The following is a 24,757-nucleotide window of genomic DNA, read 5'->3' as shown; positions in this document are numbered from 1 at the left end:
ATTGCACCATAAATGTCAACAGTCTAGTGATTGCTGTGTTGATGGCACAACATATTAATAAAATTTTGACAATGCAATTTTCTTTGTTGACATATGTCGAGGAACTGACATGCTTATGGTAGGTGCAGGGTTGTGCCTCATGTAGATCTGGAGTAGTGTTTCGAAAGTGAGTTTTGATAATATTTTTGTTATCCAAGTGATCTTGTACAGTGCAGAGAAAGGAAAATAAATACTGAAGTTGAGTAAGATTACCAGAGTAAAATATTTTATTTCCAGATATGTTATCAGTGAACTGCTCTGGGTTATTTCTGTAAAGTATTACATAGAAGCTTGAAATCAAAGGTCCCTATATCCCAGAATGTCCTGCATTTCTCGAGTTTTGCCCTCACAATGCTAGGGAACTAGCATGATTGCTGTGACTTCCCAATTTTCTTTAATAGAATCCCAATTAACGATGTTGGTGATGTGTGTTTACATTTCACATTTTAGAGCATCCACTTTGCTGAATTTTCATGTTTAAATATAATTTTAAATATTGTGCTGGGATGCAATGACATGAATGTGGGTGGCAAGGTTCTCTGACTTGCTCTTCATATTTCACCAGTGTTGAATCTGAGGAATATCTTATGTTGAGAATACATATCCAGCAGTATGGGGGCATATGTAGTATAGGCTTGATACAGCATTATTATGTGTGTTGTAGGGTTGAAGGGAACTTCTGAGTGAGTTTCTTCATTGCACTTCAGGAAAATTTTACAAAAATGGCAGAAGAGTTCCAGCCAGTCAACTACTTTTTCACAGTACCGTCTTCGTGTATTAGTCAGCTGGGGGAAAATATGACTCCACCAGCAACACCTGCTGTTTATGTGGTCAAGGACAACACTGGCTTTCTATATGATGGTGAGTGCAGAGCAACGGATTGTATCAGCCTAATGTGCAATATTTGTCAGAAGCTTGGAAGCCATGCTGCAAGAAGTGGTGGTCCAACTGCGCTATTATTGCCATTTTGCTACAGTTCTACTTTCTTGTGCCTGGTTGAACCCATTCAAGTGCCATTTGCGCCAACTGCACCAAAGTGTAGTATTGTCGTCTGCTTACACGGCAGTGGAATGTTTTCAGTAAAGGTGTGTAAATGTTCAAATATATACAAGTTAAATGGTGAACATTCGAATAATTATGTTCATGAAACAATTATCTGCTATATCATTTTTCAAATCAGTTGGCTCTCGTTACAACGGACCCTAATAATCCAACAAAAAAACGTCCGTTTTATCCGAAGTCTGTAATATCCAAAACGCCTCTTTCCAAAATTTTGGTCGCGATGTCTAACAACGTTATTGCAAAGAGTGAGTGATGAACGTCCAAAGTAAAAAACAAACAACAAAAATGTCGCAGTTTCGCCCGAAAGACTAAGCATCGATTGCAATAACAAATTAGTAGACATCTATGCGAAGTAAGAATAGTAGTTTTACCTCACTCAATGACCGCGAAAAGTCGCTGTCAAAACGTTAGTGAGGAAGCACGGCAGCAGCAGTGAGTGAATTGACGTAGCTTCGTGCTGTCTCTCGCTTCAACGCAAACTAAACGTTAATAACAGAGTGCATACGAAGCTACCGGTGCTGGGCGTACTTTGTCCACATCGCAGATCACCTTTAAGATACGGCCCCCGTGCGGGCGAGCAATTTGTCCACATCGCAGATCACTTTCAAGATGCGGCGACCGTGCAACCGCTCCGTAAGCAGCAGCCGCCGGAGTAGAACCCCAGTCTCCCTTGCCTCCCCCAGTGCCTCGCATGCAAAAAAAGATGGTGCGTTCCCGCCCTGCCTTCCTCTCTCAGGCGTGCGGTATAGAACCACGATCATTGGCCGACCTTTGCAAGTCAGTTGTCAGCCCGTGTTGACGTGGCAAAAGTATGTTCTATGCTCCCGGTTTTTTTTAACATTGCCTTTTATTTCGTCCACTGTAGACGATAGTTTGTTGTAGTGCAGTCCGTTAAAAGCGAACTTCATTGCATCAGTAAAATAGGTAGAACAAACTAAGGTTGAAATATGGTCCGTTATATCCGAAAGTCTTTTGTATGCGGGTCCGTTGTAACGAGCTTAGACTGTATTCATTGTAACTTCTTCAGTGAAACAATCTTCATCTAGGTTGACAACACAGATTGAAACAAAACAAAGCAGTTTGTGTATAAAACACGCGATAGCATGTCTGAAGATAGGGCCGATACGCCATCGGAAGGCACGTAGGTTGTATACAATATTCGTATTCATGCATGCAGTTTGGAACTTTGTGTCAACATGCAGTCTTAAGCATACAAACTTCTCTGTGTGGTTGCAATAGTTGCCGGCTGGTTGCCTGTGGACCTGAACGGCGCTTCAAGCACCGTCAAAAACCTGTGTGCGGGATCTCGGAACTGATCACCAATTCACCACTTGTGCAACATATAAGCGGCAAGCTTTCTGCGACGGCTTGTGGAACATTTCACATCGGCCTACAAGGAATTTTTGTCACTGGCACACTGCCTTGGCTGTTAGACCTAATTGGTACTGTTTCGTTGGGTTACCCTGGTGGCAGCGATCAAAGTTACTGTTTGCGAATAGACTAGTCGATTCGGCATCAGAAGCCGCATGAAAATTGGAAAGCTGACAATTGCCTCATAATGAAAGTGAGTGTACGGCATAGTATGAATGTTGTTCATGGCCATATTGCCATCTTTGCAATGTACCGGACAGCGGTGTCTCGGTCTCTTGTAGCTTCGAGCATCTTTATTGGCTGCAATACATATCTTGTGTATTGTGGTAAAGCATATCAAAGCATGTCATTTGGAATGCACAGAAGACATTTGCTGTCACATTTTGTCTTATGCCTGATGGCTCAAATTTGTCTAACACAGTTCTAATTTTTATCTGTCTTATGCCTGGCCGCATAGCATTGTCCTTGCTAGCCTACAAAATTTTATGTAATTGCTTACAAAAGTTTCTTCCCTACCAAAATGGGCAGACTAGCTTAATTGGCTGATGCCAACTGTTGGCCTTGCGTGTTCCTTTACTGTTGAGCAGCATTTACTGAGTGTGCTGTAATAACAAGCTACGGCTAATGGCCACATTAATACTACTGTACTGCTCCACGTTTTTAAAAAGTTCAATTTTTCTGCTCCAAAAGGTGGTTCCGATTCCAGAAACTGCTCCTGAAGTGTTTTTTTCATGCCTCAAAAATTGCTCCAAATCCTACACTGGCTGGACCACCACTGTGTAAATTACCATATCTTTCTCTGGTCCTTGTTGCAGTGCATCTATAGCATTATAGCACATATGGCATTCTGGAGATTGAGAATGAGCAGCTGTGCCCTTCTGGAGTAATACGTTTAAGTTCTACAGGTGCCCTATCAAAGGCCCAGAAACATGCAGTGACTCCAAGTTCTTTAAAAATGCTGCACATGGGGTCCTAATCAAAAAAGCATTAAGGAATGCATCTGTATGTAGTGGACTGTTATGTGATTGCCGTTTATGTTGGTGCATGATACATATGGTTCTTTAAGGTGTGGTAACTAGGTGCACCACTGGAAGCCATGTTAGAAGATCTTTAACTGTTTTTGCTATTGATTGGTTGTAAAATGTATGACTGGTAGTTTCATTGTTTTGAAAGCAATGTGGGAATGGGACAAGGATGAAGCTCAAGCTTCAGCATCTTGTGTGTGCTTACTTTTTCTGCCTTGAGCTTCTTCCTCATTCTTTTCTTGCACTGATTTGATGATGTTTCTCAGTATTTCAAGAAAGAGAGATTTGTGGCTGAATTTTTAGTGCTCAGAAGAGAAGCTAGAGAGCAATAGGAATTTACATGTCTGTTACAAATTACATATTAATTGTATGTGCATTTTATACTGTTTTGGTGTATCATTTAATCTTTAGGCAATGACTTTCATCTGTATACTGGTCCTAGTCTGTATGAAGTTCTGGCTCTGAAGTCCCAGGGGTTGTCACTCTTAAAGAGTGCAATCTGCAGGGTGAAACCAATGCATCTTAATTGCAATATTATTGCAACTGTCAGGCTAACATTTCTGTTTCCCTTAATAAGGGAATTCCTGATGACTAATTAAATGTTACTCCATTTTTAGTGCCATGTTGTTGCAAGCAAGCTTTAAAGGGGTCCTGAACCACCCCTTGGGCTTGGTGAAAAAACATAGTCTGCAGATAGCCTACACTGTATGAACATCTCTGCCAAGTTTTGCAGTTGTGTGTGGCATGCGGAGCTCACAAGCAGAGTGCAAAGTCACCTTTTTCTCAAACGCTTTTTCGTCAACAGAAGCCTGCTCCTCACCCTTTCTGGATGCTTTATTTCGTAATATAGCAGATAGCATACATGGCTGCTATTGGCCAATAGCTGACGTCAATCAAGAAGGGTGTTTGCATCAGTGCGTTTCTTCCTACTCTAACTATGTATAGTGACAAAATTTAATAAACAGGCTGAAGTAAGTGAAAATCTGCTTTCGAATTTCGATAAGAATTACGTACTTCCATTAGAAGCCGACTATCCTCTGCTCACGCTCAGCCGCGACCGACCGCGTAGGAATTAAACTTTGGCCACCCTGCTTATTGGTGTCGTAGCCATGGGGTCTCGCTAATCTTGTCTGCTTTTGAATGCTCAACTAGCCTCGAACCATGGGAAACATAAGATCAGACCACATGCATATTGCCAGCGCGCACTGACTCCTGGCTATTCCTGGTTATACACTTTGGCAGGCTTATTGTTAGGACTTAAAAATGCGCCAGTTGGATGTGCCTACTATCTTTCGGTCAAGCTGGTGAAGGACAAAGCTGGTTCACACCACGTAGCACGGCCAGATCAGTATATGAGCGCCAGCACACACTCGGGCCCTGTTGTTCACAAAGCAAACACTGCTGCTACAGTTGGGTGTAGTTGCGGTCTGCTACGTAGCATAGATACTGCGATCGCCGCGGGTTGCCGCAACGAGTCCACTGGCTAAGCGCACTGCGGCTCGCTGAGGTCAACCATGCTTGGCTTATGTTTGGTGCGTCGTAGGCATCAAAATCAATTGGAAGTAGTGGCATCTACGTTAACATCCATAATCAAATGTGAACTGTTCGCCATGGTGACCGTCATTAGGCGGAGCTTTGTGGGCATGCCCTGCTCCACCATAGCCTTTGCAGTGCAAGGCATTGAAGAAGGAGTAAAAGCACCGCGAAGGGTTTGTCTGATTGCCAATAGTAACTCCGTTTATGCTGAATGCATTGAAGTACTTTTTTGCGGCAAAGTATTTCTGAAATAGCCTATTTCAACTTCAGATGCATTTCTCCATTTCGATAAAAAGTGGTTCGGGCCCATTTAAGATCATCATGGTAAACATGACGCCCAATTCTCAACTGTATCTTTGTTTTGGTTATTCTTTTTTTCTGCAAAAATTGCCTGGCGAGTTTTTAAAAATAAATTCAGACAGCAGGCTGGCTTGCTATATCAGCTCTGTTCTCAAAAGTGTTGTTAAAGAAGAAAGCCAGTTATTGATTTCTTCAAGCAGAGCCACAGAAGTGGGAGTGTGTTAGTTATATTGGTGACTGCTATAGTACTTGTATAAGCCATTGCTTTAATGTGTTATACTGAATTGCCATTGCCTCTGTCGTTATACTGAAGAACGCCATTTAAGGCTTAATGGGATTGAAACAGCCTCCAGCATCATAGGTGCCTTCTGGTTTTCGCGAGGATGCCAGGCTGCATGAAGAGTTCTAAACATTCATTTGGGCTTGTTTTGAGAGCAGTACTATTGTGACATGCAAGTTTGTTGCCTGGTGGTTTTTGTTGTTAGATAAAAAAAAAAGAGCTACATGAATGGTAGCATTATGTAAACTGTTGAAGTTAATTTGATGGTTTTAGTGATATACTTTCCTGCACAATCATGTACTTCTAAACTTATATTTAAAAGTCAGGAATTAAATTTTTTGCTAGAAAATAATTGGGCAGGATGCAGAAAATGCCTTGCATAATGTGACTCAAAATGACTGAATTGGTTTAATTAACTCTTTCCCTGCCATGGGGAAAATGGGTGTTTTTTATAGGTTATGCCATATAATTTTTTTTTCTGAAGGAACTACTGCACTTAATATTTTATGTAATACATAAACAAAAGTCATAATGAATGCACTTTTCACACATGCAAGCTTTATTAATGAGGTATATGTCATAAAAAAGATATAAATTCTCAAAATAAAGATTCTGGGATAAAATTGAACAAAGTTTGTAAAGACACGCTTGTATCTGCTAAGAAAAAATGTAACAAAAATTATGATATATACAAAATGTATTGCCATCTAATAGGCACTATCTCCGAAAAAAAAAATCTGTATTTTTCATGGAACAGGTGTTCCACTACAAAAAATTAAGTGCAAGCACTACATTTTGGCGTGCCAGGCTGCGGCCACCAATGTTCCGGGCTGGCTTGCGCCGTTGTCGCTCTGAGTCTAAGTCTGATGAAAAGGTAGCATCCTCAGACTCACTGCTGCTCAATCCATGGATAAAAGTAGCCGCAAACGCAGTGGAATTGCGAGATCTGCGATCTTTTGAAGCACGCACGCCGCTCCCGGAGGCGGCCATTTTTGCTTTCTGCTTTGACGATCGCCAAACTTCAAAGTGCATTAAAAAATTAATGCCTTGTGGGGAAAAAGCGAACTGCTTGGAAAACAAAAATATAGTTCTCCTTCACATCCGATAGCGCAGTGTGTCCGTGAGTGGCGCGGAAAGCCTCAAAATTGGCATTTCAAACCATAGTCAGCGGGCTAACAATGCCGAATGGGCGCGGTACTGAAAGAGTTAACCCACATAGCTTGCACCAGTTTCTTAAATGGCTCAACTCTTGTTTTGTGCAACTGTGACCTCCATAGAGGCTGGCTTTATTCTTAGAAGTGTTCTTAGGATTGTTTTTTAGATTGTGTAGCTTCCTTTTCCCATATTTGCACTATGCAGTAACTTTTGCAGGCATTTGTAACTACGCGGGCCATTCTGCAGGAACGAAAAATTTCGATGTAATGTGTATTCATACATATTTATTATGGAAACTTGCTATGTTATATAGTAAACCTAATTGTGGGTGACATTTTCTTTTATTAAAATTAAGTTATTGCAGTTATGCAGAGTGATTATTCCCTGTTCCTTTTGTCATGTAAATGACTTGCAGGTAATAAAAAATTTTTCTTTTACAGAAAACAGTGCTTTAGAACAAAACATGACATTTCTTGACTGGATGAATAGAGAAAGGTTTCCAACATTCCAAAAAATAACTTATGGCAATTTTCACCAAATACTGAAGACAGGAAAAAAGATAGTGACTGCAGTTCTGGAGGAGAACCAGATTGGGAAAGTTACCATGCGTATGCAAGAGTAAGTGGCTTTAACTTATTCCCTTACTTTGATTACACTGAGCGTGGATAAAACCTGTCCAGTGCAGTGCAGAGAAAAATGAAAAATATGACCTTTATAACCGATGATCGCTATAGCTGGACTGCCGTAAAAGAAAAGCTTCTGAACGTAGCTTTGTAGCTCTGAACCCGAATTCACCACTTGCACTAAAGAATAGATGTAGAAACCAGGCTGTGAAAAACAAAACTTTATTTCCAGCACCAAAGATTGTGTCAAGCGATAGGCTCTCTATTTTGAAGTACAGTCGAACCCATTTATAACAGTATTCAAGTGCCACGAAAATTCCATCATTATAACCAACAATTGTTATAACTTGGTTGCATGAAAAAGTCAAAATAGGGGGATGGCAGAGCTGATGGGAGGAAACTATAATAGCAGGGAGGTCAGTGCCCCTCCCCAGCACCTTCCTCCATCCAGCTGCTGATTGTGTTCACTCGTTTAACTGCTTCCTGGGAGCTCCGATCGCGTGTAACAAGACCCGGCTGTTGGCGTTAAAGAATGGCACTGCTATAACAACTGCAAAGAGGGGACACGGCATGCAATATGCGAGCACCGCCGAGGCATCACCTTGGTGGCCCCAAAAGGGGCCTCTTAAAAATTGCCAGAAGGCTGCAGCAGCAGCCTGTCAGCTTGAGATAACCAGAAGGAATGCTGAGGCGAGATCGCCACAAGCATCTTGCCATGCACATCTCATTGGCTTGCACGAGAAAACCATATGTTCATCAGCCTTTGCATGCTTTACGTGAAGCTTGCCTACATCCTCCAAGGCATCCAGGTGCTCCACGTAGTGCAGTGGAAAGTTCCTCGCAAAAACGAAGCTCCGGAGGGACTGAATCATCTGCCGGGCCTCCTGCGAGGACAGTGTTAAGGCAGCCTGCCCTACCGCGTCATCGCTGCTGTCGTTGCCGTCGCTATCTGATGCAAGCACGTTCACGACGATCGCCTCATCGGTTAGAAGCACTTAGTTTCTAAATCAATAGCCGTGCACTTCCTTTTCATCGGCGATGTCGCACATTGCCGATGATTAGCGGGCGGATCAGCCATCTTCCGTTTCGGCGGCGAATCCAACCAACTGTTGGTCAAACGAGGCTGAGAAACCGCGTGGCCAGGAACAATTTCAACGCAACCAACAAAAATGAACACGAGCAATTAAGCTGTTTGCGGAACTGTGTTGAATGAGGAGTCAGTGAGCAACATTCTAGCAACCTGCGAGCAGGGCAGTTGACATGATCCATTCGTGTTTTGGAGGGTGGGATGGCTTATAGCTATGGCCGCAGCCCATTCATGTTCGGAGGGGTGGAAGAGCAACGGGAGAGAGGCGCACGGTGGCTGTTGGAGCAGCGGCCCATCTTGCAGCAGCTCGAATTTCTCATTTCCCTTTTTTTTTTCTTTTCAAGGGTTTCGCATTTCACTACCTTTCGGCTCAGACACCAGCTTTTATCGTTATAACCGATAATGCTGCATCGGGGCATTGTAGTAAGCGGGTTATTTTACCATGGAACACATACAAAAGTTGACGGTACAGCAGCTTCTCATTGTTATAACCGATATATTGTTAAAACTGGTATCGCTATAAGTGGGTTCGACTGTAGTCTGAAATCTGCACTTACTTTCGCGGCAGTTTCAGCTTCACAACTGCAGTGTGCATTGCTTCCAGCTGCTGTGCGCACACTTACGGTAATCCTTTAGAATGCATAAAATCAGTTAATGAGTTGAGCGACGACAGTGCGCTTTGTGTGGCATCGAGATCGGGGTCAAAGAGCCACTGTCAATCTTGTTGTCACTGTTGCTGCTGCTGTCGCCACCGTCGTACAATGTTGCCATCTGTCGTGACAGCACATTTTCGGCGATCGCCTCGTTAGTGATCTCATCGCAGAACGAGGCAGCACTATCTGCAGTCAAAAACTCCTTCATCTACACACCACCTGTGTCACCAGTACCGTTGGCTCCCAGAGCTCAGTTATGTCTGCGGCTTCCATTGTGTTAGTCTCGCTGTCAGGGAAGTGTGTTTGGGGGGTGGGGGTGTTTCTCCTGGCACATAAAGCCCGCCTTATTGAAGCAGTTTTGTATGGTGGACTGCTTCAATTCATACCACGCACCATAGACGAAGCGCACGGCCTTCAAAAGACTGATCTTCATGTCAGGGGACCTGTGTGCATGGCCCGACGTGCCAGGAGCTGAGCGGTCATTGACCAAGATTATCCACTCTATTATGCGCCGCCAATACAAAGCTTTAACATTGGCTATCACGCTGGTGTCCAACAGCTACAGGCGTGCCGTCATATTGGGAGGCACAAACATCAACTCCATGGATGTTAGCTTCTGGCTAACGCTGTGTGCGCTACAGTTGTCGATTAGCAACACTACTTTTCTCCCTTGGCTTTCAATTATGCTGTCTAACTTGATTAGCCATTCCTCGAAGAGGTCACAGGTCATCCACGCCTTCTTATTGCTTCGATAGTGGACCAGGATGTGCTGATTCTTGAAGCATGCTGGCTTCTTTGATCTCCCAATCACAAAAGGCTTAAGGCGACGGCTCCCGTCAGTGATAACACACAGCAACACAGTCGCGCTAAGTTTCGAGTGCTTCCTGCCGGGGCATGGATCTACTTTAATAGTGTGTGTGTCTTCAACAGCAACATTTGAAGAAAAAAAAGAGCAGTTTTGTCACATTTGTCTATGTCTTCCGTTGCGGAGCTTGCCAGCACGCCAGGCAGCTTTGTCAGTAGCCACTGCTGCTTCGCCTGTGTATCCAGAGACGCCGCTTCCCCTGCTATGTTGTTATAGATGATGCCGTGCTGATCTTTAAACTGCTGGATCCTGCCTTCTCCAGGTTTAAAATTTGGCCGTCCCAGAAGAAAATTGAAGTTTTTTGCTTTGGCAACAAGTATTGGCCCACTGATAGGCACATTATGCACGCAGGTTGTGATGAACAGCTGGTAAAGAGACTCTTCGACATTGCATACAAAGGTGCCCCAACCATTTTCCGCTGATCGCCATGACCACTAATAGTTCCTGCCTTCACAATCTTGGTGCTCCTGGTTTTCAGGACGGTCGATATCAACTGAGCGAGCTCATATTTCTTCATGAGGGCGCTCAGCTTGAAGCTGCGTTGAGAGTCCTGCTAAATTTGCATCTTCGTGTCAAGCGACACAGCTTCGCGCTTTGTCGGTGCCATCTTCAAGCTGGGCTGCAGTGATGTTCCGTACCTTGCAGAAGAATTCCCATTCCTGTAACCAAAATTCTTTATTTGTGACAATTTTCCCTGCATTGTTCCAAAACTGTCTCTGTAAATGTCCCTGCATGTACACACACATAGGTTAAGTGCATAAGAGGGTGTCTTGGCAACTGTAGGTAAAGTCATGTTCAAAAACATTATATGGTTTATTTTACATCTCAGTTGGACAGCAATATATTGAGATCTCAAATTTCTAATGTACAACTTTGTAATGTCATTGCTCGACATATCTTCCGCATAATCGGAGCTAAAGCATCAAATCAACTAGCACTGGTGGCTCGCAGCATTTTAGCAATTCTGACTAGGTCACATTATTGAATACTAATGTAGCAAACTGCAGTCCCCATTTTGTACCCAACAGTACATCAGCTTTTCAAGAACAAAGGTTATTAGAACTTTAACCTAGCCGACTCAAAGTTTGGCCTCTGTACTTAAAAGGGTTTGCTGTGGTTTGTCAAAGTGATGGCTTGCTCAATGGCATAATTCTGATATTTACTTTATCAATCTTAAAATTTCCTGCAATATCTCAAAAGATTCCCTTTATCTCTTTCATCCAAAATTGTGGCCGAAAATTTCCCCCAAAAAGGAAAATTCCCTGCACGGAACATCACTAATGGGCTGTGCGCTGCTTTGGTGGCTTCAGCTGCGAAGCTACTTTCGGGCTTGCTGAGAAAGAGACTGAGTGGGGGGACGGGCACCACTGCACTGCTTTGCTCTACGCCCCCCCCCCCCCCCTTTTTTTCTCTCTCCCTCACTCTTTTGGTGCCATTGTGGGTGACATGCAAAAACTTGAAGCAGCTGGTGCCATCTTGTGGTGTGGTGTGCCAACTCGCGATGCTCTCTGGTGCACGAGTGGTAGGGGCAGAACGTGCTGCGCGGTAATGGTGGCAGATACAAACTCGCATAGGTACACTTACCACCCTTTCTGGGCATGGCTCATTTCAGGGGAACTAAGCAACGCAAATGTCACCATTATTCTGCATGGAAAACGCCATCCAGATAGCATAATTTTGATCATTATATCCGATATGTGGTGAATAACTTATATTTATACATACCGTATTTATTCGGATCTAGGCCGATAGCTTTTTTCAAATAATTAGATACCAAACCTGATGGTCGACCTAGATTTGAGGATTTTAAAAAACGCACCAGTTTGTAATTGAAAATGATAAATATGGTGCATAGCTAGTGCCGTCTAGAAAAGTTGGTATCGCAGCCACTATTAACCCCCGCCAGTTGCCAACTGAAGTACACTAGCGACGTCGCTATTTTGACCTGTGTCGTATTGGCATGTGGCGTAGCCCATAGCGTGGTGTCGTCGTAATGGCACCAAACAGGCGATGCCACTGTAGTGCCGCCATAGAGAAAGGATTGTGCCGCTTTCAAATGAAGAGTTGTGCTAGCCGCAGAGGCATCGTCAAATGTTCAAGCCGGGCGGGACTTAAGCATCGATAAGAAAAGTGTCCGTTGTTGGAGGGGGCAACAGGGGACGCTTTTTGCGTGTGCCGCAATGAGGAGATAAATGATAAGAAAAATAAGCGCACAATAACAGAGAGGAGCTGTTCACCGAGATCGCACAGTGTTTCGATGCATCCGAGCCATGCTGCACTGTCTGCGCATGCATGGGCGCGCGGACGCGAGATTGCACGCATCCGCATGCGGGTGTGTGGTCTGGGCTATAGCGACGAGGCTAGCAGCGATGATAATGTGGAGTGAGCTCGGCATGTTCATATTAAATAAATGCTGTTTTCATTTTTTGAACGCTGTCCTCATTTTTTTGTTCGGCCTACATTCGTGGTAAGTTTTAAATTTTTTTCTGGCTTCGGACATTCGGGGGTTCAGCTTAGAATCGGGGCCGGCCTAGACTTTAGTAAATACGGTATATGTTTTTTTTTTCCCCATAGACCTAATGCATAAAATGACACACTTATGTCGATTCATCATTATAACCAATATATCATTATATGTGGTATTGTTATATGTGGGCTGCACTGTACTATACTTATTGTCATGCTTAATGATTCACGGTATTGTAGTTTTTGCTTGTCTCATGAATGTTTTTCTGATATCACCTTAGTGTGTACTGTAGTGACCACTGTTGAATGCTTACTACGAACTTTTCTTTCTGCACAATACAGGATGTCACATTTCCTAAACCTCTGTCTTTTGTGACAGTGTTTCCTCAAAGTGTTCTTGTGATAAACTGGAGGAAAATAACAGTCACAACTTTTGATACTGCCTTGCCCATGCTGAGACTTCGTTCAGAATCTCTTTCAAAGTGTTTTCATAGTGTATAGAGCCTGATTTGCTCGCAAAGAACAGTTACTTCACAGTAAATATAACAAAAAAGTAACCATGTGGTTGGGCATTGCATGTATGCCGTGTGGTGTCATACACTGACCATGGTGACTGTTAGATTACTAATGTCTAGGTATGATTTAGGCAAGTACATGGAGCAAGTAAAATGCATGATAAAGTGCTGGAACATCAAGCTGCAGTCTTTTTCAGAAGTATCAAGATAGGTTCTTGCACCCAGCTGTCTTGCAGCAGGCGTGCATAGTATTTGGGCTGTCTTGTGCTTTTAGGTAACTAGTGACATTGCAGTAAAGAAACATTGTTCTTGATACATACCCAATACATTTTCTATGTATCTTTTGTTTCAGATTCAAAGACATGCTCGAAGCAATTGCTTTGAATACACGGGAGTTATTCCATGAGTAAGTTATAAAAGAATAGAGTGAAAAATATTTTAATTAGGGATGTGCGTATATTTGAAAAGTTCGAATATTATCGAATATTATATTTTTATTATTCATATTCAATTAAAAAAATGCATATTCGAATCAAATCAAATATATTTCTGGCTGTGCGGGAGCAAACACAGTTTTTAGCATTTGTTTCTATCTAATCTAAGAATATTGGGGTGATTTTGTCCTGAATTTTACGATGATCTCGTTCAGCTAGCAAAATTTTGCGTGTAAAGCACACTTAACCACTAAACATCTCAACTATGCAGAAAGCCAGCCTCTCAGTAGCAAGGGGCACGGGTTTGCGGAGAGCGAGGGTGCACTTTGTTGTATTCTTTTTCTTGCAGTGCCACCCGCAATTCTGAGCTTATTGCTTGACAGCAAGTGCGATGAGTGACCACTGGCACAGGGTCAAATGCCTCTGACCTTACGGGCATTTGATGCAGTATAATAAGGCACAGGCTGGCGAGGACAGCTAGTGGGAATTACTTAATTTTCCAAATTGACATGAGCCAAATACACAATTTTTTAGTATAACGGCTTACTAGTCTAGTTTTTTAACATTGACAGTGTAATTGTAGTTTTCCAAAATAATAGTTTAACCCAACTTTCTAATAAATGCATGTTCATATCATTATTCAATATGATATTCAAAGCTAAGTACAGTTAAACCTCGATGTAACGAAGTCGGTAAATTTGGAATTTTCCTTCGTTATATAGAAATTCTGTTGTATTGAAATTTGATCCTTTGTACAAATAAGTACAGTCGCTGATAAATTTTTCTTACGTGGAAAGGGGCGACAGAATTTTCTGCATTATCGGGCAATTGAAAAAAGCAAATTTGAATGAGAAAACTATTCATTTTGATAAATTTGGGAGTCGGCAACGAATGATATGGTTTCATGCCATGTAACATCAATGATATCTTCACATCGGTGGTACGAATTAAGTGAATCCGGCCACACTTTCATGTGCACTCCGCCCCCACGGCTGATAGTGTCACCTGTAGGGACGACGCTGTCAGGAAATTGCTGGCAGCGGGGAGCGAATGCTTCATCTGCCTCCCGCCCCAACATGTCACCGAAACTCGAGATTACGCAACCTCCAATATTAAACACGTGGGAAGACAGCTTACATGGTGCCACGCTGTCTTGGCACACCCACTCTTTGCACACGCGGCAGATTACCTCAAAAGCAGGGTACGCAGCTGCGTATGCGCTCAGCCATACTTAGAGCCATGCGCAGCCATGGGACGCATGCCAGAAACCAAGATGCACGCCAACTTGCCACCCACTCCGCCCCCTCACGCGCGCTTGATAGAGTACTGCGAGCTCGCTCCCCTCTCTCTCTTTCCCTTTGCTCAAATCTGAAGGTGTCACTTTTGAAGCCACCATCTTTCTTGTCTCACACTCGCACACTTCCACTCACACCTAAAGCAGACCGTGCGTGGGGCGTGATAGGATGTTATCGCACTTGGACTTCATACGAAACATGATGCGGCTCTTGTCGCTGGTTGCTCTTGTGGCGCCCCAGGTTGATTCGAGAGGTGCGTTTGCAAGCAGCTGCTTGTAATTAGATCATTTGACCATCTGTGTCCGCGAAGTTGCTAGTTATTGTCTCGGTATTCCTTCACGGGAGCAGTGAAATTTTGTTATAAAATCCCATACAGACACACTTCATTATATTGAGGTTTTAAAAAAAATACATGGTGTTCTATGGACAAGAGGTTATGAAAAGTTAAATACTTCGTTATATTAAGGTTCGTTATATCAAAGCTTAACTGTATTCATATTCGATTCATATTCGATAATTTTGATATTCATACACCCCTAATTCTAATATACATTGCATGTGCAAGCAACCTCTGTTATAATTTTTTATAAAATGTGGGTGGGGTGAGAAAGGACCATTAGTTCTAATGAACCGGTACAGGACCAGTGGTCAATATTAAAGTGCATTATTTGCATCCGAATGGTTGTGCCTAGCAACCCATTAATTACTAACATGCTACTTCACTCTCTTTCTTGGGTTCGTTGTCATAGGGAAAGAACACTTTACTGCTTCTGTAGTATGACACTTTCAATGATCATTGACACAACAATTCTTGATTCAATGACAGTGACACTATTCAAGGACACGTGATTCTAACCAGTGAGTGCTGGCTGACTTATTTCGTTGTAGCTTGTAACCAAACTGTCACCTGGCGTGGCTGCTTAGTGGCTTAAGTGTTGCGCTGCTAAGCATGAGGTCGCAGGATGAAATCCCAGCCACGGCGGTTGCATTTGGTGGGGGTGAAATGCAAAGACACCCACGTACTTAGATTTCAGTGCATGTTGAAGAACCCCAGGTTGCCAAAATTAATCTAGCGTCCCCCACTACAGCGTGCCTCATAATAAATCACATCATGGCTTTGGCATGTAAAACCCCATAATTTAATTTTAATTGAAACTGTCACTGCCTTTGCTGTCCTTAGTAAGCAACTAATTGCTAATCAAAAAGAAAACTGTATCAATAAGCTGTGAACTTAGTGCTCATTGACCGTACGTACACTACCATTCTCAATTGCAATCAAACCCAGTGCTGCTTGATTCATCAGGTTGCAAGCCACTGGGTGGATTCTCAGTCATCATTGCAATTGTCTCCACCATACTCTTTGAACAACTAATTCTTGTGTGAAAAGGGAATGTAGAACAGAAGAAGTTGTATAGATGTTAGGGAACTTCACAGTAGTGAATGCCGTGTTAAAAGTAGGAGTGTGTGAATACCAAGCAGTATATTTCGAATCAAATATCGAATCGAATCAAGAAAAAGAAGCTGAATATCGAATCTCGGAAAATTTAACACAAACTTCTATGCTTCTAAATTTTGGGCAAAAACATAGTGCTGCACATGCTCAGGAGGCTAGTCACATTACTTAAAGACCAAGTGCAACGAAATTTCACTTGGGCTAAATTGACTATAAATGCCAAGCGTATACTCTCAAAGTAATCTTGTCAAAGCCGCAGGGTAGTAATTGCCTAATTTTGTTATTAGCAGCTATTAAATAACGCCTATGCAGACGACGCATGTATCTGGCGGCAAAGCGGTAGCAATGTGGATATGGCGAATATTGAAGAACCATACGCAACTGTTGATCTCTCAGTTGCGCTGTGTTGCATTTAGGCAGCCAGGTGCATTACCCGCTCATCATTTGCGAGTTGATGGGTGTCTTTCATGGTGTGCATTCGCCCTTTTGCACTCGTGATTTGAGATGTTGCAAGAATGCTGATTTGTTGCGTGGCCGTTGGGTGCTCGAATATATACTCTGAACACGAGCAGTGGCTGTGCAGTACACAACGCTGAGTAGAGGAAGGCCGAACACATCATTCCTGTCCCAGCTTTCGGAGCGAAAGCGTGCACAGCGGCGCACCAGGCAAGTGCGTCGTGGACCAGCCAACACGCACAAAGCATGTAAACTGCAGTTGACGAAGCTGCACAAGCAACATTTCAACAACACAGTCACCTACCCATCAAGATCTGCTTGGCAAACACTTTCTCGGGGTGACTAAGTACTACAGTTGAATCTCGTTAGTTGCAACTCGAAGGGGCCCGAAAATTGGTTCGCATTAAAGGAAGCTAATGGAATGGAGGACTTACCTGCGCAGTTTCACATGTGCACTGAGCTATCACATAAGTGGGAAGTTCTACAAGATTTATTCACACGTATTTACAAATTAGTCAGTTATTAGGCATATTGGTGCTCGTACTGCAATAGGAGACGGCAGGTGCATGCGTGTATAATTATAGGAAACATACCATGTCCTGTGACAGTTGCCCCTTCAATCTTTTGGTATGCTTAGCTGCGTAAGACTGCTGTATCGGGGTGAAATTGACTTTTGAGAGCCGGCGTTATGCAATGCACTGTGCTTTCCGCGCTCTGAAGACATTGGCGAGGATTACAAAGGTGGAGTCAGTGCCATTTCTAACAGAAACTATCTGCGGCGTGTGAGAGCGCCGGCTCGAGGTGGTGCAATAATCAAAATGGCAGCGGTGGTAGCTTCGATTAATGCTGTTTTGGACCTGCGGTCACGGCAAAAAGTCTGGAAAGTCGTACGGCAAAGGTTTTTTGCGTCTGAAATTTCAGACATTGTTATACATTGACTTTATCGGATACATGGCGGTGCCGTGACACTAACAGAAGTAATCGGTGATGCGCGCCTGCACATGCCTGTGCACAAATTTCCGCCACGGTTTTTCTTCTTTTTTTTTTCTTTGCGCATGGAGTTGAAGAATCCCTCCTAAGTTCTTCCTCTATGGTGGGGTTAGAGGAATGCTGGTCGAAGGCGCCACCGTGTGATTTAGCACACTGCTGAGAGCATTGTCGGAGTGCAGTAGGTTCGAATTAACCATTGCAAATGCTTGCGCATTCAAATTACCAGGCCTTTTCACCCATTTGAATGCATAGAACTTTGTTGGAACCGCAGCAACAGTTCAAATGAACTGAAAGTTTGAATTAAGCATGTTCGAATTAACGAAATTTGACTGTATGCTGTGATGATGCACGAAAACCAAAGGTAACTCTTATAGTTAAGTTGTATTCAAGGGCAATATTCTCGAGCAATCATTTCCGGTAGTGCATCATCTTCAAGATATTTCATGCGTCTCTACATTGGACGCATGAAAGTAGATAGACAATATCCTTTCTGACACAGTGCCAGAAATGAGCAGGAACCACATGCTGCATTTGTCACGAAGGAGAACGCGATGCGGCAGCCATGGTGTAGATGCGGCAGCAAGCCATGCAGGAATCCAATGCCGCCATAGCAAAATGGGTGAAGCTTTATCATGGCCGCAGTCTGGCCTACCTGGCTGTGAGTTTGTGCACACTTAGTGGCTCCTAGCCCAAAGCCCCTCCTAGCCCCTCTAGCCCGGCCGTGCCAAGCCTCAGCTACTTATCGTCCTTTACTACAGATGGCAGTAGTTGTCTGATCGATCTGATCGGTAACTAAGTTCGGTGCTGCCAGCATGCCATGCTGAAGTCTGATACGTCGTGCAGGAGACTCTAAGATGGCTAAAATTTTGCCCTGTGTTTTAAACTTGACCCGGAGCAGCGTGGCAATCAGTTGTTGCCGTGGCGCTAGCGAATAAGTGCACAGCGAGCGAGCGCTTCTTTGTTTGTTGAAGGCGTGAACGCAGCATGCTCGCTTCAGTGGACCTGAATAGCCAAGCTAGCGCGCGATGGACCCTCTTACAGCTGCTCCGGCGTGCAATAGAACATGTTATATTTCAGTGCCAGCCACACTGGACTAGAGGGTCCAATTTTCGCCAATGTAGCATAACTGCGCCATGCGTGGATTGCGTCTGTCTTAAGCTGGACTATACCGCACCTTTAACTTGGCCACCAAAATGCGCTCTTCTTCGAGGGGAAGCAGAACGCATCGAGGCCCTGCTGTTGATTGTAAACAATCAGATAAAGAAAACCGGCTGGACTTGCAGAATACTCCACATTAAAAAACATCACTGGCGTGCGACAGTGCTGTCACAGCACAGGAAGCAGCTCACACAGTATAGTAACTCTGTGGCTAGCGTACGGAACAAGCAAGGAAAGCTGACAGCACAGGCGGCAGTTCTCCACACTCTTCACTGTACGTCACTTCTGCCTGGCGATAATGGTGGCGTATTTTTAAGTTTCAGTATGAAAAACATCTGTTTTTGAGAGTTCTTTGCGATGCATTGACCTGTATCTCAAATGTAAGATTTTGCACAGAGGCTATTGCATGTATAAATTGTCTGAAACTGGGCTTTCTACGTGGTCGAAAATTTCGTTGCAGTTGGCCTTTAACAAGAACCCTGCTAGCTATGAGAAGTTTAAGTATATATGAATCTAGATGCATAGTATGCTGTACTCTTATTAAAGAGAACACCAAATTAGTAGGCCTTGTTGGGTCTTGGGGTAACATTTAGGCAAGGAATCCTTCAAGCACAGGGGGGAGTATGTCTGGGAGTATGAGTGAAAGACAAGGGGTTTATTTTACATAATTTACATAGTGAGACAAGTAGTCAGATTCTAGTTTGAACGCATGTCTGCAGACATCGGGACACGTCGCCATACACCAAAGGTGTCTGCTTTTTAAAGCAGTTCTTCCCTAGTTCCCTACACAAGGGAATTCGATGACCTTGTTGCGGCCAATCGGAGGGGTTGTACTGTTGACAGAACACTGCCTCTGATATCCAGACTCCGAAGCAAGGACAAGGAAATCTGGAAACGGGTGTTCATGCTCCTTCTATGAAAGTTGTCCACCTGGTTCCTTGCTCTCCGTGACAGTCATTTTGTCAGGGTCAGGAGACTGGTCTTCACTCTTGTTACCACTTCCATGGGGAACGGCGGATGTTTTTGCTTCTAAGTGAGCTTCTTTATTTGTGCGTCACAGTCTGTCAGGCCCCATTGGCAGGTTGGCGAGCGCTGATGAAGCCTCGGGGGAAGCACCCAAAGAATGCGCATTGCCAATTTGGGGCACTTGTTTGTCTGTCGCAGTCGGTGTCGGGCACTGTCGCCATCTGGGCGGCGCTGATGAAAGGGGCTGCCTAGGGGGAAACATCCAAGGAATGCTCGTTGCCGGATGGAGGCGTAACAGCCTGCGCTGATAACTCAGCTTGTATAAGACAATCTGGAAAATATCTTTTATCAATGGAATATCTGTAAAATAGAATTGAGTGCTTTTTCCCTCTGAAGCTGAAGAAATAGCGAAGTTGTCCTAAATACCAAAGGGGTTTCCAGTTCTATAGTGGACCATACTGTGCTTAATTGCAATTTTCTATTCCTTAGAAAGATTGCTTTCCAGTTTTTCTCCAGGAAACAGGAAGTTTTCTTTCCATATTTATGACAGGTGCTTTCTTTCGGTTATCGTCAGCTTGTTGCAAGACCAATCTGTGCGACAGAAAAAAATTGGGAATGCGCATCACGTCATTCGGCACCGCTCTACACGGTCATCGGCGCCGCACGGGTCGACCGCGGTAGGCGCTGACGATAAAGAGTTCTTAAATTGGGGAGGCCCACGGCAATTTCACGCGACATCGCATTGTGCGGTGGTCGCAATGCTTTTGCATTCATCCACGTAGGAATAACTAAGTGCCCTTTCAATTTTAGAGTGCACCTCTTAGTAGGTGCCCGTTACTGCGTCGAGCGTCGGCATGCCTCGGCATTGTAGCTCGACATAACCGAGCGAACGAGCACAGCGAGTGATGAAAGCGAACGCGGAACGCCGTGGGGGATGCAAGATGTGAGGAGGAAAACGGAGAGTAGGGTATAGTGAAAGCGTGAGCAGAAAAGCGTAGTGTGGCGACAATGGCTATGAGATGGCACCAGAGTAACGGCCATCATCTGGGAGGTCTGTCGGCGGCTACTGCTGTGAATTGCGCGCACGTGTCACCCACGCATCACCCACGCACTAGCTCTTGCAATCTACAGATTAACGAGGCAGTCGCACCGCACCTCGCTCCATTTGCAACTTGCCACATGAGACAGACTGTCTGCACCAGCCATTATATAGCGAAATGAAAACATATCTTAGAGCTGTGCTCAAATTTTGTATTAGGGAGCGTAATCGTCGGTGAATTTTGCGCTTGCTTCTATCTACCGTTTGTGTAAATGCATCTGCAGCTGGAGGTCAGCACACTGCCGCATGATATTTTCGGGCCCACCATGTAAATCCAAAGCTAGTCTTGTGACAGGTCGCTTGAAGCTACAGAAAGCGACTGTCGTGCGCCTGCGAATGGTGTTCAGAATGGGGGGCCACCATACAGTATTTCGCAAAGATTGCCGCCATGAACATGCAACGGTCATCCTGTGCACTCGCTTTTGTCGGCTTTCTCAGGGTCGTGCAACCACTGTGAATAGATCTGCATTGATTCAGTGACCGTAACCTTAGTCGCCAACATCCGAAAACGAATCTCCAATTAGGCCTAATGTGCTAGACAGTGTGGCTAATGGTGTGGCCAGGACAAAAATTCTCCACTGGCCATTGTGATAATGGGCCGCAAACCGTTGGGGGAAGCTTGTCACTAATATGTTCCTACGAGTGCCTTATCACTGATCGGTCGTGAAATCACGCGTATGGGTTAGAGTGATGGCCGTTGAAGTGCCGTTTGGGTTTGTGGTCAACCAGCTGGCAACTGCCGTGAGCACATTTGCCACGTTCGTCTGTGTGGTCGCATGTGAGTAGAGAGCTCGCACTGTGTGAGCCTGCATGCATAAACACTGAACTCGCGTATTTGATGCGATCAGCATGCCTTCCGGTGGCTAATCAGACCAATATTCGAACATGCTCTCGTGCTTTCCATACGCACTGCTGTTGTTCCCTCTGTTCACATCGCGTTAACTGTTTTGAACGCTATCGTCGACCTGGGTGAAACTTGTACTAATAGAGATCGCGTGCCATGAGAATGATGCGCGCATCAAGGCACCGATCGCGGCCGGGTGATTCACCGAAGGTATCGATATTTGAAAAATCAAATATTCGAAATATGGAACGTTACATATTTGATTCATGAATTGAATGATTGGAACATTCTCTATTCGAATAAAAATCGAGTGTTTGAGTATTTGCACAACCCTAGTTAAAAGCAATATCAAGTAGATCAAGGGTGCACAGCTGTTTGGTATTGGCCAAGAAGAAAGTATAGCCAAGAATTTGAGTCATACATATTGAAGCTATATTCTTGTCCATAATTTATATAAGGTATTCCAGATTTGTTGTATTGTATTCTTGTTTTTTTTTTTGATGAAGCTTCATTTACACTGACTGCTTTTTACATTTTTCAAAATGCATAGTGAAGGGCAACTTCCTACTTTGGGTATCCTTATAGTGCCAGCTGCATAATATTGGGCCACCTTTACTATTTAAAGATGTTACCGGGTAGTAAATTGGGTTTTTCATTTTTGTCACTTGGTGAGTTTGTTATGCTCTGAGCTGTTTACATGTGATGGCACTCATGTCACGCATGCTGCTACATCGAGGAAATCAGGCTTGTAGGGAGAGTTAGTGCGCCACTGTTCACATGTGATGGTGCTGATGTGAGTGCTCATGGTACATCATTCTACTCGTGTCTAGTTTGCAGACTTTTATTTATAGGCGGCGGTAATACAGTGGCGATGCCTCTGCATAAATGCTGGAAATTGTTGAGGCCCAATGAATCCAATGCAGATTCTTCACACCTGTCCACCGATATCGAGAAAGCTAGAGCATTCTGTGCTTCTACAAGAGAATTGAGGAGAAATGTATTGAAAGCGTCGCCTAGAACTTGCAGTGGCAGCACATGCTGATTGTGCTTAAAATTCGAGTGACAATCAGCTTCACTTAGACATTTATAGTCTTTGTGGGATAAGAGTTCAGCATGTGTTTACTTCACTGACATGTTTTCGAGCTTTCCATGGAGAAGCAAGTGTCCGATTTTTTGCAGCATTTCGGGTCACATTGAGTCTTCTTGTGATGTGCATGTGCTTACTCAGTACTGTAGCTAATACAGTAAAACTTCATTTTAACGGAAGTTGTCGGGGAAGACAGAATTACTTTGTTATATCCATTACTTTGATATGTCCATTATTGCATGTACTGTACTATGAATCTCTATGGGTATTTCAAAGGGAATTTCTCATACTTAGTTATTCCTCTTTCGCTTTGTATGGTGGCTTCACAGGCACTTTGTATTTGGCTGGGTTGGGACGCCTGAGATTGCCAATTCTGTGGCCATGATGCACCTGCCAGTCCCTAGTCTCTTGGTGATTCAGCCTGAGACATACCAGTACTACTTGCCCGAGGGCCACTCACGCGAGCAGCCCCCGTCACCACAGGCAGTGCTGGAGCTGCTGAATACCATTATGGATGGCTCTGCTGTGGTACGTCTGCCTTGCATGTGCCCCATGGCTTTTCCATCTTGTGGCTCTTCACTGACCAGAAATTCAAAAGCCTGCACTTATTTGTAGTACCTTTACAAAACCTTTTGAATACATAGTACCGTATTTACTCGTTTGTAATGCGCACCCATTTTCCATGACCAAAAACCAAAAAAAAAAAAGAAAACCTCAATTGTAATGCACACCCGTGCACATTACCGCGCACCTCGTGCTTTCATATAGAAATACTATTTTCTATCATTTGGAAAACGCGGAGTTATTCCCAATACACTAAAGTTGCGATGAATAATAACACAAATGGAAGCGGCGTACCTTGCCGCCAAGATTTTTCACTGCACCAGTACGAGTCGCGTGGGGCAATAGATATCACTTGTCATCGCTATCAGACAACTCCTTATCGCTATCAACAGACAAAAGCATTTCATCCCCGGTGCCGTCCATGGCATTCGAAATCCCGCACTTTCTAAAGGCCTTGTTGACCATGGCAGACGGGATCATGCACCATGTATGTTTCACCCATCCAGCAAAGTCCTGCAGCGAGGGACACTTCATTTTATTGGCGGACATCAATTCGTGGCAGCCACTGACAAGCCATTTGGTGTAGAGCACCCGAAATCTATCTTTCACTGGCTTGTTCAGACAAATATCGAGCGGCTGGAGCTGCGATGTCATGCCGCCCGGTATCGCGACAAAGTCAGTGTTGCATGCAGCCAGCTTGTCCTTGATGCGCTGGTCAAGGTGGCACCTGAACGCGTCGAGCACAAGCTTCCCACGCTGACCCAAACTGCCGCAGGGTCTCTTCTGCCAAACGTTTGTGGTGGCAGGCATGTCAAAGTAGAGCGGCGTCTGATCAGCATTTCCAATCTGTCCAAAGTGGTAGCCGTTTCTAAGGCGCAACTTCAAAATGTACCACTGAAAACTGTGCAATTTCTCTTCATACTCTTTGGGCAATTTTTGGCATATCCCTGTCCGCCTTCAAAGAGAAAGGCCTTTTCTTTTCATAAAATTTGATAGCCAGCACCTGTTCGCTTTGAAGTCACTCCGCATTCGCCCTTTCTGTAGGGCTAACTGCATCGCCCGTACTTTGAGCAGATCGGTCGTCACAGGCCGCTGTGCGGCTCGCTGCTCTTGCACGTATTCCGTGAGCAGCTCTTCTATTTCGGCGAAGTGGCCCTGCTTCGGTCCACTGAAACCCTTCCTTGTTGCTTTGCTGCTGAAATTATTCTCCTTCTCTTTTCACCAGACCCACACACAAGTTTCGGGAACTCCGAATGCCCATGATGCGGCCCGATTTCTGTCCGTCTCCGCGCACATGATAACTTTCCTTTTAAATGCGGCATCACGGTAGACTCGGCGTGTCTTCACAGTCGGTGCTTCCGTGCTGATTGAATAAATGCAGAAAACGGGAAGACAGGCGGTAGACTAGGTTACACCAGCACCTGGTTACATGTA

The 24,757-nt window shown here is 44.2% G+C and overlaps 1 protein-coding gene across 1 annotated transcript in view; it reads left to right on the top strand.

The window, feature by feature from the left end:
• Tmx3 (Thioredoxin-related transmembrane protein 3) overlaps positions 1-24,757 on the top strand; it is a 59,089-nt gene that overhangs the window by 9,128 nt on the left and 25,204 nt on the right. Inside the window, exons 7-10 of the mRNA XM_050194387.3 lie at positions 747-900; positions 7,209-7,386; positions 13,330-13,383; positions 23,089-23,287. Of these exons, the coding sequence (XP_050050344.1) occupies positions 747-900; positions 7,209-7,386; positions 13,330-13,383; positions 23,089-23,287 (585 nt within the window). The remainder of the gene's footprint in view (positions 1-746; positions 901-7,208; positions 7,387-13,329; positions 13,384-23,088; positions 23,288-24,757) is intronic.

This window comes from Dermacentor andersoni, chromosome 1, assembly GCF_023375885.2.
Source record: "Dermacentor andersoni chromosome 1, qqDerAnde1_hic_scaffold, whole genome shotgun sequence".
Lineage (NCBI taxonomy): Eukaryota > Metazoa > Arthropoda > Arachnida > Ixodida > Ixodidae > Dermacentor > Dermacentor andersoni.
The sequence above is the reverse complement of the archived record's forward strand: the minus strand, read 5'-3'. Positions and strand labels throughout refer to the sequence as shown.